This window comes from Serinus canaria, chromosome 2 (assembly GCF_022539315.1).
Source record: "Serinus canaria isolate serCan28SL12 chromosome 2, serCan2020, whole genome shotgun sequence".
In the NCBI taxonomy this organism is placed as follows: Eukaryota; Metazoa; Chordata; class Aves; order Passeriformes; family Fringillidae; genus Serinus; species Serinus canaria.
Genome location: NC_066315.1, coordinates 4,428,458 through 4,444,006, shown reverse-complemented (window position 1 = coordinate 4,444,006; position 15,549 = coordinate 4,428,458). Strand labels below are relative to the sequence as shown.

General features: G+C 44.0%; 1 protein-coding gene across 4 annotated transcripts in view; it reads right to left on the bottom strand.

The window, feature by feature from the left end:
* CTDSPL (CTD small phosphatase like) overlaps positions 1 to 12,701 on the bottom strand; it is an 81,970-nt gene extending 69,269 nt beyond the window's left edge. For 2 of the 4 annotated variants that reach the window (XM_009085772.4, XM_009085773.4), the window contains exon 1: positions 11,870 to 12,697. In XM_009085772.4, coding sequence (XP_009084020.1) covers positions 11,870 to 11,945 — 76 coding nt within the window. In that variant the 5' untranslated portion in view covers positions 11,946 to 12,697. Of the gene's footprint in view, positions 1 to 11,869 lie in introns of all 4 variants that reach the window. The other 2 variants (XM_050971824.1, XM_009085771.4) reach the window with 2 other exon arrangements.
* Positions 12,702 to 15,549: the final 2,848 nt, after the last annotated feature.

Below are 15,549 nucleotides of genomic sequence, written 5' to 3'. Positions count from 1 at the left end.
CTTCAGCCTTTCACCATCAGCAATAGAAAAAAAAAAAAATCAAGGTTTTTTTTTTTTTTGTTAATTACTATGTGCATTGTTCGCTGAAAAAATAATGAACTTTTACCTACGAATTTCTAAAATTATTCCAAGTGAATTCCAACACCCCCTATCCACAGCACAAGGATAAACAAAGCCTCAACTAAACAGATATTAACCTTAAGAGGAACTCAGGATTATCTCAGTACATTCTGCAATGAGTCAGCCCAAACTTATTTTACTCTTATCTGTCTTTTAGTGCCCATTGAAGGCATTTCCAAAATAAAACCAGAGTTACTTCTGTGTTTTAGTATAAACAATACTCAGACAAAGGCACACCCTTGTACACCAGCATCCCCCTTTCTCAAGGGGCAGCAGAGTGGTTTGTTCAGGCTGAGTGCCAGGTCACCTTGCTAAAAATTGTACTGCTGTGTCCTCCTGGTCACCACCACAAGGTCACCTTCCACATTTCCAGGAGGAGTTTCACATTCACAGCTTATATCCTTGCTAATATTACTGGGAACTCTTTCTGTGCTTTATTCTGGTCTGCTTGGTTTTATTCTTGGGTGAGGCTTGTGCTGGGTTTTTGTTTTCTTGGATTTGGGAGCACAGGTAATTATTTTTTATGTTGCAAAGCCAAAATCAATATTTTCAGATTTACAATTTAAGAAGATTGCAGGTGTTATTTCAGGAGAGTTTGGTGTAACAAATAATTCTGGATGACAAGGGAAAGAACCAGAAGCATCTGGGACATCAGAAATTCACCCCTGTGGAAACTGCATTTGAACAGAGCCACAACTGCACATGATCAACAAAAAGTTCTGTACTTCAGGGCTTAATCCAGCATATCACAAAAAATGAAACGGCAGAGTTTCATTCTATTTAGGACTTTTCCTGAAAGGACACTTTGAAAAATTATAAAGCAAAGCCTCCTTCTGATCTCCTGTTTTTAGTTACTGAATGCTACTCTGCATCCTGGGGAAATGGCACCTGGCTGAGGGAGCCAGGGACACCTGGTCCTCAGGAATCTGCTGAGGTTGTTCCCTGCATCTGGGCCAGGTTTGCTCTGAAAGCTCATTTTTCTCCTTTGAATATTATTACAGTTTTGTATCATGAGCTAGTAACAGTATTTAGCTCTTATGTTTAGGATAAACAACTGATTGATTTAAAGGTACTGAAAAGAATCCATCACTGCTACAAGTGACATTTTTAAAAACATTCTGCTCTCAGAGCTCCCCTGCCTGCCAGAACGATGCTAAACAGGTAATTTATAATGATGTGCAGCAGCAGCACAAGTAAATACAGGCATAAGACCTGAACAGATTCCTATTTCAAAACTGTCAAGTTTGATTTCCAGTTTTGTTCAAATTTTTGTCTTTTTTTTCATCATGACATGTTTACCAAAGGGAAAGTAGAGGTAACTCTAGGGTTACATGTTGAACACCAACAAATACGAAAGATTTATAGGGAAAAAAATCCCAAACTATCCTAAGAGTAACACTGAATGCTCTTTGTAGTAATACTAGTTAGCATGTAATTAGTGTGTACAATTAGTCATTAGCAACCTTCCCTGTAGAGACAGGAAGAATTTGCTGGAGTGTTTAAGATTTCTTAGAGGGCAGAGAAAAAAGGCATTTGAATTTCAGGGCCAAGTTTGCATTAAGCTGTCAGTTTTATCATGGTAATCTGGAGCCAGAAACATTCATGTATTCAATCCACTCTAAAATTCAGAAGGACACTTCCTGGTTTTTCTTAGGTTTCACTTTCAATCTCCATTAAATTTCACCATATATCCTTCTTTGACATATTTAATCTCAACACAAGAGGGAATCTTCCAGAAAGACAGGAGATCCTGCAATGTGAGGAAAAAGGAAGCCCATAACTATGCACTCATGATAAACCCGATTAAACAAATCCAGTTAAAATCTCATTCCTTTGTGGATAAGCACAGACCTCTACACAGATGCAAATTGTTTTCCAGTTATGCTGTAAACCCCCTCCTTCTGGGACTTTCCAATTTATGTCAATGTGTAATTAGCAAATGAATTGCTCTGCAGATTGCATTCAGTATTCTTTTCCTTTTCTTTTCTTAATTCCCCAACTAACATAACCTTCCCCTCTTTCTCCACTTGCAAAACCCTCAAAATCGCTTTCAACTTGTGGATTCTCAACAAAATCAGCTTCACATCATAAAAAGTAATGAGAACTGGCAGCTGGCCAACAAATGACTTGGCAAAGGTAATCATCTTCCAGCACCCAGCACAGGAAAAGTGTCAGTGAGTTCAGGATAAATGGAAGCACAAACACTTGATGCGTTCAGTTGTAATGAAATTTTACCCTTCCTTCCTCTACTGCCCCATCCCTGGAAATGCTCAAGGCCAGGCTGGATGGGGCTTGGAGCAATCTGATCTAGTGGAAGGTGTCCCTGCCATGGCAGGGGTGGGAAGTGGATGATGTTTAATGTCCTTTACAACCTAAACCATTCTATGACTGATGACACACAATTCATATGCTGAAACCCAATCAGTACCTTTATAATACTGGTTCATGGTACCTTTAAAAGGTTGCATCAGTTATAACAAATGCAAATTGTTGCCAGTTAATCCTGTTTAGGCACTCCCAGATAAACAGTTTTGGAAACCATTTCTTCACGGGTTATGCAGGTCACCTGTACAAGGCATGAGTAAATATTTCCTTTAACCCAAATGAACAATCTGCCTTTCACTCTGAAGCCATGCTGTAGCCTGGGAGGAACCCTGGAGTACTCACTCTGTTATTCTGGTTATTTTTCATGCATCTCCTCCCTTTAAATACAGCACAAGATCCACTGAAGGTGCTAAAAGACCTTTATTTTCCTAAATTTCACACACAGAACATCTCTCCTTATAAGACAGCTCCTACATCACCAACTTCCCAAGAGACAATCTGTCCCTACAGTATTGTCCAGGGTTCCTCCTCCCTGCACCACCTCAGCCCCAAACATCCACCACAACTTCTCACCGAACCACAAAGCTTGAAAAAGACCTCTGAGGTTGAGTCCAGCCTTTAACCCAGCACTGACACCAGAATTATCCCTGGACACAGCCACCAAACACCTCAGCCCCTGGAGCTTCAACAGCATCAGAGCACAGAGACAGCTGCTGCAGCCCAGATCTTCTGATGAGAAGATAAAAAGGCAAGAAAGCAAAACAAGGCAAGGGAGAGAATTTTAAAAAACCCCAAAAGGTCAAAGATTAATCCAAAAATCCCTGTGAAATACATACTTGAAGTGTTTTCCCTGAAATGCTTCACTTTACACAGCATTCATCAAATTGTTAATGTGTATTTTTAACCAACTTTAGTTGAAAGAAGTCCCATAAGCCCATCTGTAAAAATTTTTAAGGGTTTTGTGAAGGCGTAATGAGATACTTTACAATTGTACCCTTCTCTCCAGGTGGTGAATGTCAGACCTTTCTTTGTGCTTGGCTGAAGCAAGTATACAAGTGATTAAATATTTTCTAGGAATGTGTCACTGTTGACCTCTCCTCTGCAGAATGTCTCTGACAATCACTAGGGAAAAACTGGCAAACCTCACACTGCAAACCAACTTCAAAACCTGCACCCACCATTCTGAGCTTCACTGAGGTGGAACTGCTGCAAGCACACCAGGAGGCCACAAAAAAAGCTCTGAGAGCTGGAGAACCTCTGCCATGGAGACAAACAGAGGGTTGGGGGTGTTAGCCTGGAGTAGAGAAAGCTCTGGAAGACCTCAGAGCCCCTTTCAGTGCTTGAAGGGGCTCCAAGAGAGCTGGAGAGGGACTTGGGACAAGGGATGGAATGACAGGATAAAGGAGAATGGCTTAGAACTGACAGAGGGCAGGGTTAGGTGGGATATCAGGAAGAAATTCTTCCCTGCGAGGGTGGGCAGGCCCTGGCACAGGGTACCCAGAGAAGCTGTGGCTGCTCTTGGATCCTTGGAAGTGTCCAAGGCCAGGCTGGATGGAACATGGAGCAACCTGGGACAGTGGCAGGTGTCCTTGCCCATGGCAGGGGGTGGCACTGGATGGGTTTTAAGGTTCCTTCCAACCCAAAGCATTCTGTGATCCTGTGAAAGCTTTCCTGGAATCAGATTCCTGGTAACCACATGGACATGCACTCATGGGGAACGAATGCAAGTATGTAAATATTCAGGCATGAAAATACAAGACAGCTTTTGTGGACAGAAATAAAGCAGCACTGTCTGCCAATTGTTAAAAGCATGCTCAGAATGACTTTGTCTAAAATTTCTATCTTTTAAAAAAACTCTTTACTAACATTGCTTCAAAAAAAAAAAAACCACCTGAATTTTTCTACACGTGTCCACTGTAACAGCACCTTTGTGGCACAATTTCTTTATGGTGATTATGAGGACGGAAACTGATTTATCTACTCCAAAGTGTTCCCAAAGGCAGGAATTCATCCTCAAGAGCTGGAAGCACATCCCTCCCTCTGGCTCCCAGAGACCAGGGGAGGAGTCCCACACACCAAGGGAACAGCCAAGCTTTGCAAATCATCAAATAAACAAGAAAGTTTCAAATTTTACTGCTGATTACAGCAGGCCAGGAAACAGCAAGATTCGTTTTACTGCCAATTCCGCTGGGAATCCTGGAGGACAAGTCAGGAAGCAGAGAGCTGTGGGGGTGGGGAAAGCATGGCAGCGAATAAAAATCAATACTTCCCTTGCTACCAGGAAAATAAGGTTTGCAACAGTGGCAGCAAACAACTGGCCAGTCACTCAGCAGAGAGGACTTGGCTTTAAACAATATCATCAATATGCAAACTGTAACTGCAGGCTGAGGTTCAGGAAATATTTGCCTCCAACAAACCTGTTCTGATATTTTGGAAACATTTTCAAAGTTACACATGCATTAGATTTTGACAGATCAGGCATCCATTATCTGGGGCTGCTCCTCTGTACAAAATAAGTCCTGCAGAGTCTTATTTTCCCATCTGTCAGGCTTTAAATATATTAATAAACATTCAGAAGAGACTAATAGCTTCTTGAAAACATAAATAAAGAAAAAAACTCTCATTTCAACCCCCAATACCCTTAGAATCCAAGTCTATCATATATTCATTCAGCTTTAACTTGCCATAAATTTTCTAGATAATAGAATTCTCATTTCTAGTGCAGCCAATCACTTCTAATAATTGGGTTCTTCTTTTTACAAATCATACTTTATTATCTTGTACAAAGAAAACAATAAGTGGCACTTTGCAAGTGATCATTTTGATAACAGGCTGAATAAAGCCTACAAGCTTTAGAACAGGACTTTGCTCATTTGGTTGAAGCTGATATTTTTACTGCTTGTATCTGTGGTACACAGTAGCAGCTGGCACTGAAAAGACTGAACTGTATAAGACTCTTAGACTTTTTTTTTTCTTGTCTTACAGCAAACATTCCAGAAATACAAAAAAAGAAAAAAAAAAAAAAAGGCCAAAATTATACCACAGCAGAGCACGTGAAACATATTTTCACTCAGATCTACTTATGCTTTCCATTCATCCCATCCATGTCCGTTTCATGCCTCAACCTCTCCAAGTAAAAATAAAGCAAACTCCAGCAAAAGCAGAATTTATAGAAGATTAACATTTCCAGCATGAAACTCTTGGAAGTGTCTGTGATGACATTAAAGCACACAAGGCTTCTTTGCTCTGTGCCTGCAGCTCTGGGAGTTCAGCAAATCATTTAAACCCAGCGAGATGTTAGAGCTGAGCACTGGAAATACAGCTCAGATCAGGAACATCCACCAGGACTCATGGAGACCTAGGAGATGTTTCTAAATGTTTCTGGGAGATTTTTCCAGCCAGGTTTCCACTGCTGAGAGGCATGGGATGGTTTACAATCCTCACCAGCAATCCAGATGTGATCTTTTATAAACATCTAAACAGCCTTGGCCCCTTGTAGTTGTATCAGCCCTTCTCCTGTTTCAGCTTAGAAGATTCCATCCCTTTCTGGAAATAATTCTGAGCTGGGATAAGGGGACACAAAAAAACCACCCAAACGGGTGGGCAGAGACCCTCAGACTTCATCAGGGAGCACCCACTGCCCAGCAGTGGTCAAGGCAGGCTGGGACTCCATCCCAAACACCAAAACTATTCCCTATCCCACCACCAGCCTCTGCCTGGGCTCCACAGGCAGGATTTCACCCCCTGCTCCATCCCCCAAACAGGCTGGAGCACTCTGGCACCTCTCAGCTCCTTCCTGGTCCTACATACATTCACATTCCTCTGCCCTCCCAGCAAGATATATCCCCCAGGCAGGGAGGAGAAAGAGAGATGAGCCCCATTTTCCCTTACTGATTCACACAGTGGGCAAAACTTAAGCAAGAACGTAGATAATTAGACCTGTCTTTGCTTTTCCTATTCCTTTTGTTTTGTTTGTTTTAAAGAAAATGTTGGCTCTTGTTGATAGAAAAATTCAAATTGTCTAATTCTCTGTTGGCTGGGTATGATGGACGGACAAATCCAACCCCTAAAAGTTATCATTTCCATAGCCAGGATTGCCCAAAACTGGATTTTTAATTGAAAATGTAATACTGAGCCCCAACCATGGTGGTTATTGCCAACAACTCAAAATTCAAAAGGTATCAAAAGTGCACTTCCTTACTCAGTTTTTACTAAGCTAAGATTTGACATATACATTAAAATTGTAGGATACATCTAATTTGCAACTATTTTCACGCTGGAATGGTGACTTTTACAGGACAGTTAATCTCATAAATGAAGCATTCCATGATGGGAAAATAAGCTTCCCACAGTCAATACTATCTATGAGGACAACAGCAAAGTCCTTCACAACAATGCCCAAGTCAGGGAGTTTCATTTCTCTTGGCCTTTTGCCCTCTCAGCATTTCAGTTTTATCCCTTTGAAGAAACACAAATGGGGCCGTTATCCAGAGGCTTATTTGGAATGTTCAGCTTCAACTCTGAAAGCTGAAGCGTGGCATCGATCACACTGCATTTTACTGATTATGTCAGAAAATGCTATTTGCATTTCTGAATACTGAATTAACAAAATGTAGGTCAAATTTGCTGTTTTTTCTTTTTTTTAAGGCAAGTTAAACTTCTGAACACTTTAGTTAAATCACCACATTGAAACCACTATGAATTTCAGGTGACAAGTACTGTGAAGAAATGCTCATACTGCAGGTTAGAGACTGACTGAATATTTGATATTCAGGCAAATAACCATTCCCATCTGCCAGTGCACTTCTGCCTGTTAACTGTGACCCTAAATCAAATCTTGGGTTACTACAGGTTACTACAGACTCCCTGGAACATAAAACCTACTGTATGGCTACTCTGGTTTCATATAACAACTATGACATTAGTTAATGATTTAAAATTTTACCCTCTGTGAGCAATTCACATTCCAGTGGATTGCTAGAGTGGTTTCCACTTTTTTTTTCCTCCCCTTTAAATGCTACTTTAATGTTAAAATTCTGTAGTCAATATTATAAAAATCTGTTGAGACAATGTCTCAAGATCATTAACATATGTTCAAGTGTTTGAGTACTCTGAATCCTGGTGATGTAATGTCAAAAAAGTACATTCAAAATATTTTCAGCTATATTCAAAATGGTTTTTTTATTGAAGACATAATTAAAGACATTTATTTTGGCTTTTAACTTGAGATCTTCAGAACTCCGTATTTAAAATTATAATGAATATTGCTCTCATTGCTGGTTTTTTCCAACTCTATTTAGAACAAAAGAAGGTAAAAAAGTTTGTGAAAACATCCCCAGAGACTCACTCACACTCTGATTTTAAAAAAAACTCCAATGGTTCAGGTTCCACTGTGAACCTTTTTCATACAATTTATTGCAGAAGACAATTCCCATCTGTAGGGACACTAAAACATTCTGTTACTCTAAATAACTGAAAATAGACACTGAGCTGACAGGAAAATTTTAGAGAAGTCAGGAAAGATGTAGCTGAAGACAGAAAACAAATCACCACAGCCTGAAGGAGGTACCTGAAGGACTGGACTGTTTTTTTACTACTATTGAGCTTGGCACTTGGAAACAGCCAAGAATTTGCATCATTTATGAGGATCAAATTAATGCAGGCAGGTAAAAAAAAGGAAATTCATTTCTTTGGACTGAATGCCTGTTGCCCATCCATGACCATACTCTCAACATGACGCTCAGAGCAGCTCTGTCAGCTCTGCTCAGTTTTCTATACATTCAGCCATACAGATTTTACATTAGAAGTCTATGAGTAATATGAATTAATACCAATTTAAAAATAAAATAATCAGTCGATTTTATCTGTACTGATTTATAGAGATCCAGACTTTCACTTTTTCTTCATACTTTTTATTTATATTTTTCTTAGCTGTTCACATTTACCCGGATAAAAAACCCCTCCTTTTCACATAGGTCTCCATTTTAGCTTCAAGTTTGTTAATGCTCCCAATTACCAGAAATGCCAGATGACCACAACATAACATATTTCTGCAAAGAACTACTATTTCTGTTACTCAAAAAACTAACAGAGAATTGAATTCTCTGTGAATTTAGTGTCCAAAGTATTTCAATGCACCGACGAATCACCTCCAGTTGAGAGAACCTAAGTTTCTATTTCCCAGAACTAATTTAACAACACAAATAGGGACCAAAATCCTCCAGCAGCACCAACACCATAGGCATTTGAGAACATTACAATAATGATAATAATAACAAAATATGGTTGTAGCAAACCTTCCACGCTCAGCTTTCATCTTGACAGACAACTAAATCCAGTGCACCACCATGTGGCAACATATTAGGGAATGGTTCACGTACCAAGACCTGGTTTTTTCCACCTTCAAAATTTTTTGCCGTTTCTTAAAAAATAAATGTTAACAAATCCTTCTTAGTGTTTAAAAGATCCCCTTAACAAGTTGCCACAGCTTCACTCATCTCAAAGGCTATTTTTTAATACACCTGGACTAGCAAGAAAAACTTGAGCATTTGTAAAACACAGTATTTACCTAAAAACAGAACTGCCCCAGGACCAGAAAACCAGCTCTATTTCTTGCCAACCTCACTCCCTGACACAGGAGAAATCTGGCAAAAGCCTATACTGAACATTGAATTCCTTTTAAAACATAAATACATTTAAAATAAATAAATCAAGCTAAATGCTGGTCTCACATCTGATTAAAAGCTTAAAAAAAATCTTGGGAAAAAATCAAAACCTTGAAGGTATACACATGCATTATTTAGCTGCTCAGTTACTCTGGAACCGCCTCTCTCCAGCTGAACAACAAGAAAACAAATTCTTTTTCTTCCACAAGAAACACCAACACAAAGTCTCAACAACCCTACAAAAACCCTGATTCCCAAAGCCAACACATGCCACTTAGTACCCTGGAATTTCCTTCTGTAGCCAAATGCTAAACTCAGAGGAAAAAAACCAGCTTTTCATTAAACTGAACAGCCTTGCCTCACACAGCACAGGGCTGCTGTATTTCACCTTATCACAAAATTCCAGCATTCAGCCTCAACTGATTCTGGATTTCATGAAACAGAGAGTTAATTCATTATGCCTTAACACATTTGCGAGCCATTTTGTACCAATACCCTGAACCAGCAGCAAAGACTCAGCACAGCCTCATGCTCAGAGCTTTATCTGGACTCCCTATCTGCGCTCCGGTCTCTTTCTCTGGAAGCTCACCGGACCTAAAGGCTCTGAAATCTGACAGAAATTTGGGTGAGGATGTGCAGCCACGCCAGGGAGCCAGGCAGAGCCACAGGTTCCCACGAGCTCCCTACCTCTAGCACTGGGAAAACCTGTAGTGGAAGAGGCTGGAGCAAGCAGTGCTCTCCTTCCAGAGACCAGGACAGACAGACCCGCAGTTCTCCTGCTGCAAAAGTTGCTCTGGAGTGATGTGAAAGTCTTACCACACAGCTCATCGTCAATCCAGACACGTTATAAAAAAAAAAAAAAAAAAACACACACCCCAAAAGCTGAAAAAAATGGTAATTCACCTCCTGCTTGAAGATGACGCTGGAGTTTCATCTCCAGCTCCAGGTCCCCTCCTTCCCCTCTCCCCCAGCCCAGCCCTGCAAACACCAAGCCTGAAAAGCTCTTTCTCTGCTAAGAAGACCATCACGATTTTCTGCCAAAGACAAACCAATAGCAAGAACACAATGCACATTATGCAAGTTACTGCAGAGTTATGCAAGTTAGATGCATATTTTCACTCACTCTGCCGAGGACTCCGAAGCCACTTGTTTGATGTGGATGCCTACTCTTATTCCCAGCTGTCAAATCTTCCTCTGCTTGTCTCAACTGGCTTTTTTTACACTAAAATTGCAAGCAGTTGCTACAGATATTAACAAAGCCCTTCCAACACATACAATAATCTAGGCCATTAAAACCACAACATCTGAGCACAGTATCACCCATGTCTACCCCAAAGCAGGTCTTTGGAGACATGGTAGGCAGAGCACAGCACCTTATTTACTGCAGATACCCCAGGCTCCACATTGCCAAAACAGAGGAAAGCATCAAAAATCTCTTGAGCCAAACCAGGCCTTGTGGTGGAAGTACCATCTCACAAGCAAAAGGAATTAGAGAGTTACATAAACACTCCTATGCCTAAAAGAAATAATTTTTTGTTCAATGTTTTGTTCAAGCACCCCCCCAAACCTGATTTTTTGGATCTACCTCCAGACTTCTGCAGTCAGCACTATGGAAGCAAGAAGACATAGATTTCACATATGGCCCTACAGTCAACAGTAACTGGGAGCAACTTCTCCAACAATATAGGAGCCTTCAGTATTTCCAAGATTAGCCACACAAAAATGCAAGCTTTTTGGGCACTAAATCCATCAATTTCAGGGAGAGAGCGACCAGTCTACCATTTCAGACGACTGCTCAGAGATCTGACTGTACCTACCAAGGAACACAGAGACATAACTCTTCACTTCTGATTTCTGCCCTTTCTCCCCTATTTACCAGCACTGCCTATAACAAAGCATAGAAGCGACATCCAAGTAACTTCCCAAAGCCGTGAACAAGCCCCCAAAACCTGAACCCTCCTGCTCACTCACCAGACACAAGAACACAACCACTTACAGCCCCAAGACTGCTCCAAGCTTCTGAAAGCAAACAAGGTTAAAGGCACTCGTCAACATCCAGATTTTGAGGGAAGCAGCTCCTTCGGCCAGGCTGGATTCCTCTCATTTGGGAGTAAAACCCAATCCAAGTGTGATGCCTTACGCAAGCAACAACTATTTATCTAAGGAGTTAAACAGAGCCTGCTTTAACAAGTAGCCCGTGTCTCTTTCTGACAGACACAAGTAACCTCCAACAAACCTGAAAGCTGCACAGATTCTGAAATGGGAGGCAGGGAGGAATATATGAAAGAAATCTGGTTTAAAAAAAAAAGGGGGGGGGGAGAATTTAAAATCTTTCCAGCAGATATTTGGATATTTCAAAACCTTCCAACACACCCAGCACAGGTATCCCTTCCTGAAGCAGGACACTAACTGCACAGTGACCACCTTATAAAGTTACCTCCCCAAACATCAGGGAACAAGAGTATTTTTTTTAAATGACTGATGAAATTCGGTATTTAAACACTTTTAACAAGTTCTCAGCTGTATCCAACAAGCAGTTGGATACAGTTGGATTCAGACACCCTTCACGCAAATACCTTCATCCCACGAAAAGAAACCAAAAAACAACAACCAGCCCAAACCCGACAAGCCCTCCTCTATTCCCAGCAGCCTAGAGAGGATTATACGGCCACTGAAGAATGCGAGTTGTTACTACGTGCATTTTTAAACAGAGGAGGAAAAAAAAAAAAAATCATGGAGAAAGATAGAAAGCAGCTCACCTTTATCCTGAGTGCAGGACAGGATCTCCTCCTCTTTGGGGTTAGTCACCTGGGTGATAATGGACGGGTTGTCCATGGAAACAGAGTGAGATTCCACCTGGCTATTTCCCTCTCAGAGGCAGGCTTGTGTGCGGGGGGGAATTATTGGGGGGGGGGGAGCGGGTTTGTTTGATTGTTAAAAAAAAATCAAAACGCAGGTTTGTATTTGGAGAAAAAAAAAAAAAAAAAAAAAAACTATTGGGGGGAAAAAAATCAAAACAACCAAAACCTCAACAAGCAACTCCTCCAGGAGCGAAACCGAGGGGAAGGGGGTGGGAAGGACGCCAAACGCGATGCCACAGCGGCCTCTTGCCGGCGCCAATTCTGCACGGCGAAGGGGGGGGGAACGGAACGCAAACCCCCCCCCTTAAAAAAAAGCGAATTAATCCAATTCCCCCTTCCGGGAAGCCCGCCGAGCGCTTCCCCCCGAGCCCCCGCCGCCTCCCGAGGCGGGGGAAGAGCCCCCGTCCCTCCGCTCCGCGCCTCCCCCCGCGGCCTCACGCCGCCCCCCGCATCCACCTGAGCCGCCCCTACATACCCCCCCCCGCCGCCCGCCCCCGCGCTTATCTCATCCCCGCGCCCCCCTTCCTCCCGCGGGCAGCGCTCGGCGGAGCGACGCCGGGCCGCCCCCTCCACCTCCTCCTCCTCCTCCTCCTCCTCCTCCCCCCGTTCCCGGGTCGCGGGTGAGGAGGGAAGCGCGGCGCGAGGGGAGGAAGGGAGGGGAAAGGGGCCGAGCCGCTCCCCGCGCTGCGCCACAACCCGCCCGCCGCCGCTGCCGCCGCCGCCGCCGCCGCCGCCGCGCCCCGAGCCCGTGAGCGCGCCCGGCCCGCCCCGCGCCGGGTCCGGAGCGAGGGGCGGGAGCGGCAGCGCCCGGCGGTACGCGGTAAACAACGGGGCGGGGCCGGGCCGGGCCGAGCCGGGCGGGGCGGGGCGGGGCGGGCAGCGCGCACAACACCGCGGGGGTGGGGCCGGGGCGGGCCGGGGCCGGGCTTACAGCGGGGGTGGGGCCGGGGAACCGTGAGGGCGCGGGGCGGGCCCGGCCCGGCCGCCATTTCCCGCCTCAAGCTGCGCGGGAAAAAATAAATCGCAGTGTCGGAATTGTTTGGGGGGGAAAGGACTGTGGGATCGGCGCTGCTCTGTCAGCCACTGAGTGCTACGTGCGGGCTTTGCTCAAACACTTCCCGGGACGGCGATTCCACCACCTCACTGGCATTTCCTATGTCTAAAATCAACTTTTCTGTGAAGGAATTCCTCCTAATGTCCAACATAAACCTCCCCTGGCACAATGCGAGGCTGGTCCCTCTCATCCTGTCCCTGTTCCCTGGGAGCAGTGCCTGACACCCCTGGCTGTCCCCTCCTGTCAGGAGTTGTGCAGGGCCACGAGGTCCCTCCTGATCCCCCTTTTCTCCAGGCTGAGCCCTTTTCCCAGCTCCCTCAACCACTCCTGATGCTCCAGACCCTTTCTCAGCTCTGTTCCCTTCTCTGGACATGAATGTTAATGGATTCATGAACAGGTATAAGCCATCTATGAGAAGAGGTGTGAAGTATTTTTACATGTGACTGTAAGGTGTCTTTTTCAGAAGCAAGCGTGGAGCTCAAATCACAGAATCACTCCGTTTGGAAGTGACCACGGTGGGTCACCTGTTCCCATGTCCCTGCTCCAGCAGAGAGGACCCCAGCAGGGCCATCCCAGAGCACACGGCACAGGATTCTGTCTGGATGGCTCTGGAATATCCCCAGGGAGGGAGACTCCACACCCTCTCTGGACAGTCTGTCCAGGGCTCGGTCACTGCACGAGGAGAAGTATTGCCTCATGTCCAGGGGGAACTTCCTGGGATCATTCCTGCCCATTCCTCTGGTGCCATTGCTGGGCCCCACAGAGCAGGGCCTGGTCTCTGCTCCGAGCCCTCCCTGCAGATGTTGACGGACATTGGTGAGGTCCCCTCAGCGCCTCCTCTCAAGGCTTTCCCTCAGCTTTTCCTCATAAGAGAGTCCATTAATCTTCCCTGTAGCCTCTGTTGGACCCACCCCAGGAGCTCCATGTCCCTCTTGTACTGCAGAGCTACCGATGGCAGGCTTGGCTGCTTCTCTCACAGCAAATACCCTCTGTCTTTTTCCTAAAAGGCATATCTGGCTCTCCAGGAATTCCCAGAGCTGCTGTTTGCTGGTGCATGAGGATATAAATTATGGTGCACTGTCCTGCTCCCACCCTCCTCGGTACCTGCCATTACCCAGGGCCTCGGGCCCAATACTGGGGAAAGTACATGGGGAAACCCACCCCAAATAATGTCTCTTTTGTGGGGCTGCCAGAGTGTAAAACCAAGAGAAAACCTTTTAAAAAAAGCATGGCGGTTTATTTAACATAAATAAAGAATTGTAACCTCCTTTGCCTCCTAGAAAAAAAACAAACTAATGTATATTCAAGCCTCTATTGTAACCTTGCTGCACTAAAGATAGGTATAATTTTATAATTAATTAAATAAATGGGGAAAATCCTTCTGTAGCCGGCACAGACCCAGGCAACATGAATTTTAGTAATGTTGGTTACAATTATCTTCTTTTTGCACTAAAGGGGAAACCAGTGACATTTACACTATATTTTTACATTAACAAAATATTTATAAATTTATCTATGAACAGTTTTCCCTAAGAGTAACAAACCCATGGCATTGACTCCCCATCCCTGGAAGTGTCCAAGGCCAGGTTGGACAGGGCTTGGAGTAACCTGGGACAGTTGAAGGTATCCCTGCCCCTGGCAAGGGTTTGGAACTGGGTGATCTTTAAGGTCCCTTCCCACCCCAGCCATTCTGGGATTCCTTTCAGCTGCCAAGCTGGGTTGCAGAAATGACCATTTTGTTTAATTCCAGCAATTTAAGCAGCTGTTTTTGTTGCAGCTCTTCCTCGCTGTAAAAGAAGGCTATGGGCCCAGCCTTGAAGAATTTCTGCTCTGCAGCAGTGCCACATCCAGTTTCTGGAGAAAATTACTTAACAGCTCGGGGACCTTATTTCATTCCTGCAGTCAAAAGGTTTTAACATTTTGCTGCGAGCCTTCAAATCACTGCGTTTATTTCAATGTAGAAAAAGTCATTCCAAATGTACCTGTTCTTTCTGTCTCCAAAACTAACACTCCCTACAGAGCAGTACAGGCAGAGATACCTGTATTGCAGGTTTCTGGGACTCGTATTTTAGGTTTTCCTGTCCTACTCCTATGACAAACACTCACACGGGGAGTGAGCGCGATGCCACTGCTTGCATTGCATCCAGCTGTGCAAGTTCCAACCTGCTCCTTGGCTTTGGCTTCTCCAGACAAGAGTCTTGCAGTTAGAAACAGTCCCTCACAGGCTGGATTGGGCACAGAGGAACAGGAGTTGGTACATGTTGGCTGGTGGAATTAGCCCTGCTGCCTGTGAAGGCTGGGAGCTGCTGCTCCTGAGCTATTATGCAGCTTTATCACAGCTCTGGTTATGTTGTAACCCTGCAAGTGCTTGATCTTTTACCCGCCCAGGCACTGCAGGCATTTTTAATTATCTGAGGGTGAATTTGCATAGGAGCTTTTGCTGAAACAATAAATTCATACCTCTGTTATTATCTGGTATGAGTTTCTGTATCAATATTTATATTTGGGTAAAAACCAAAGAAGC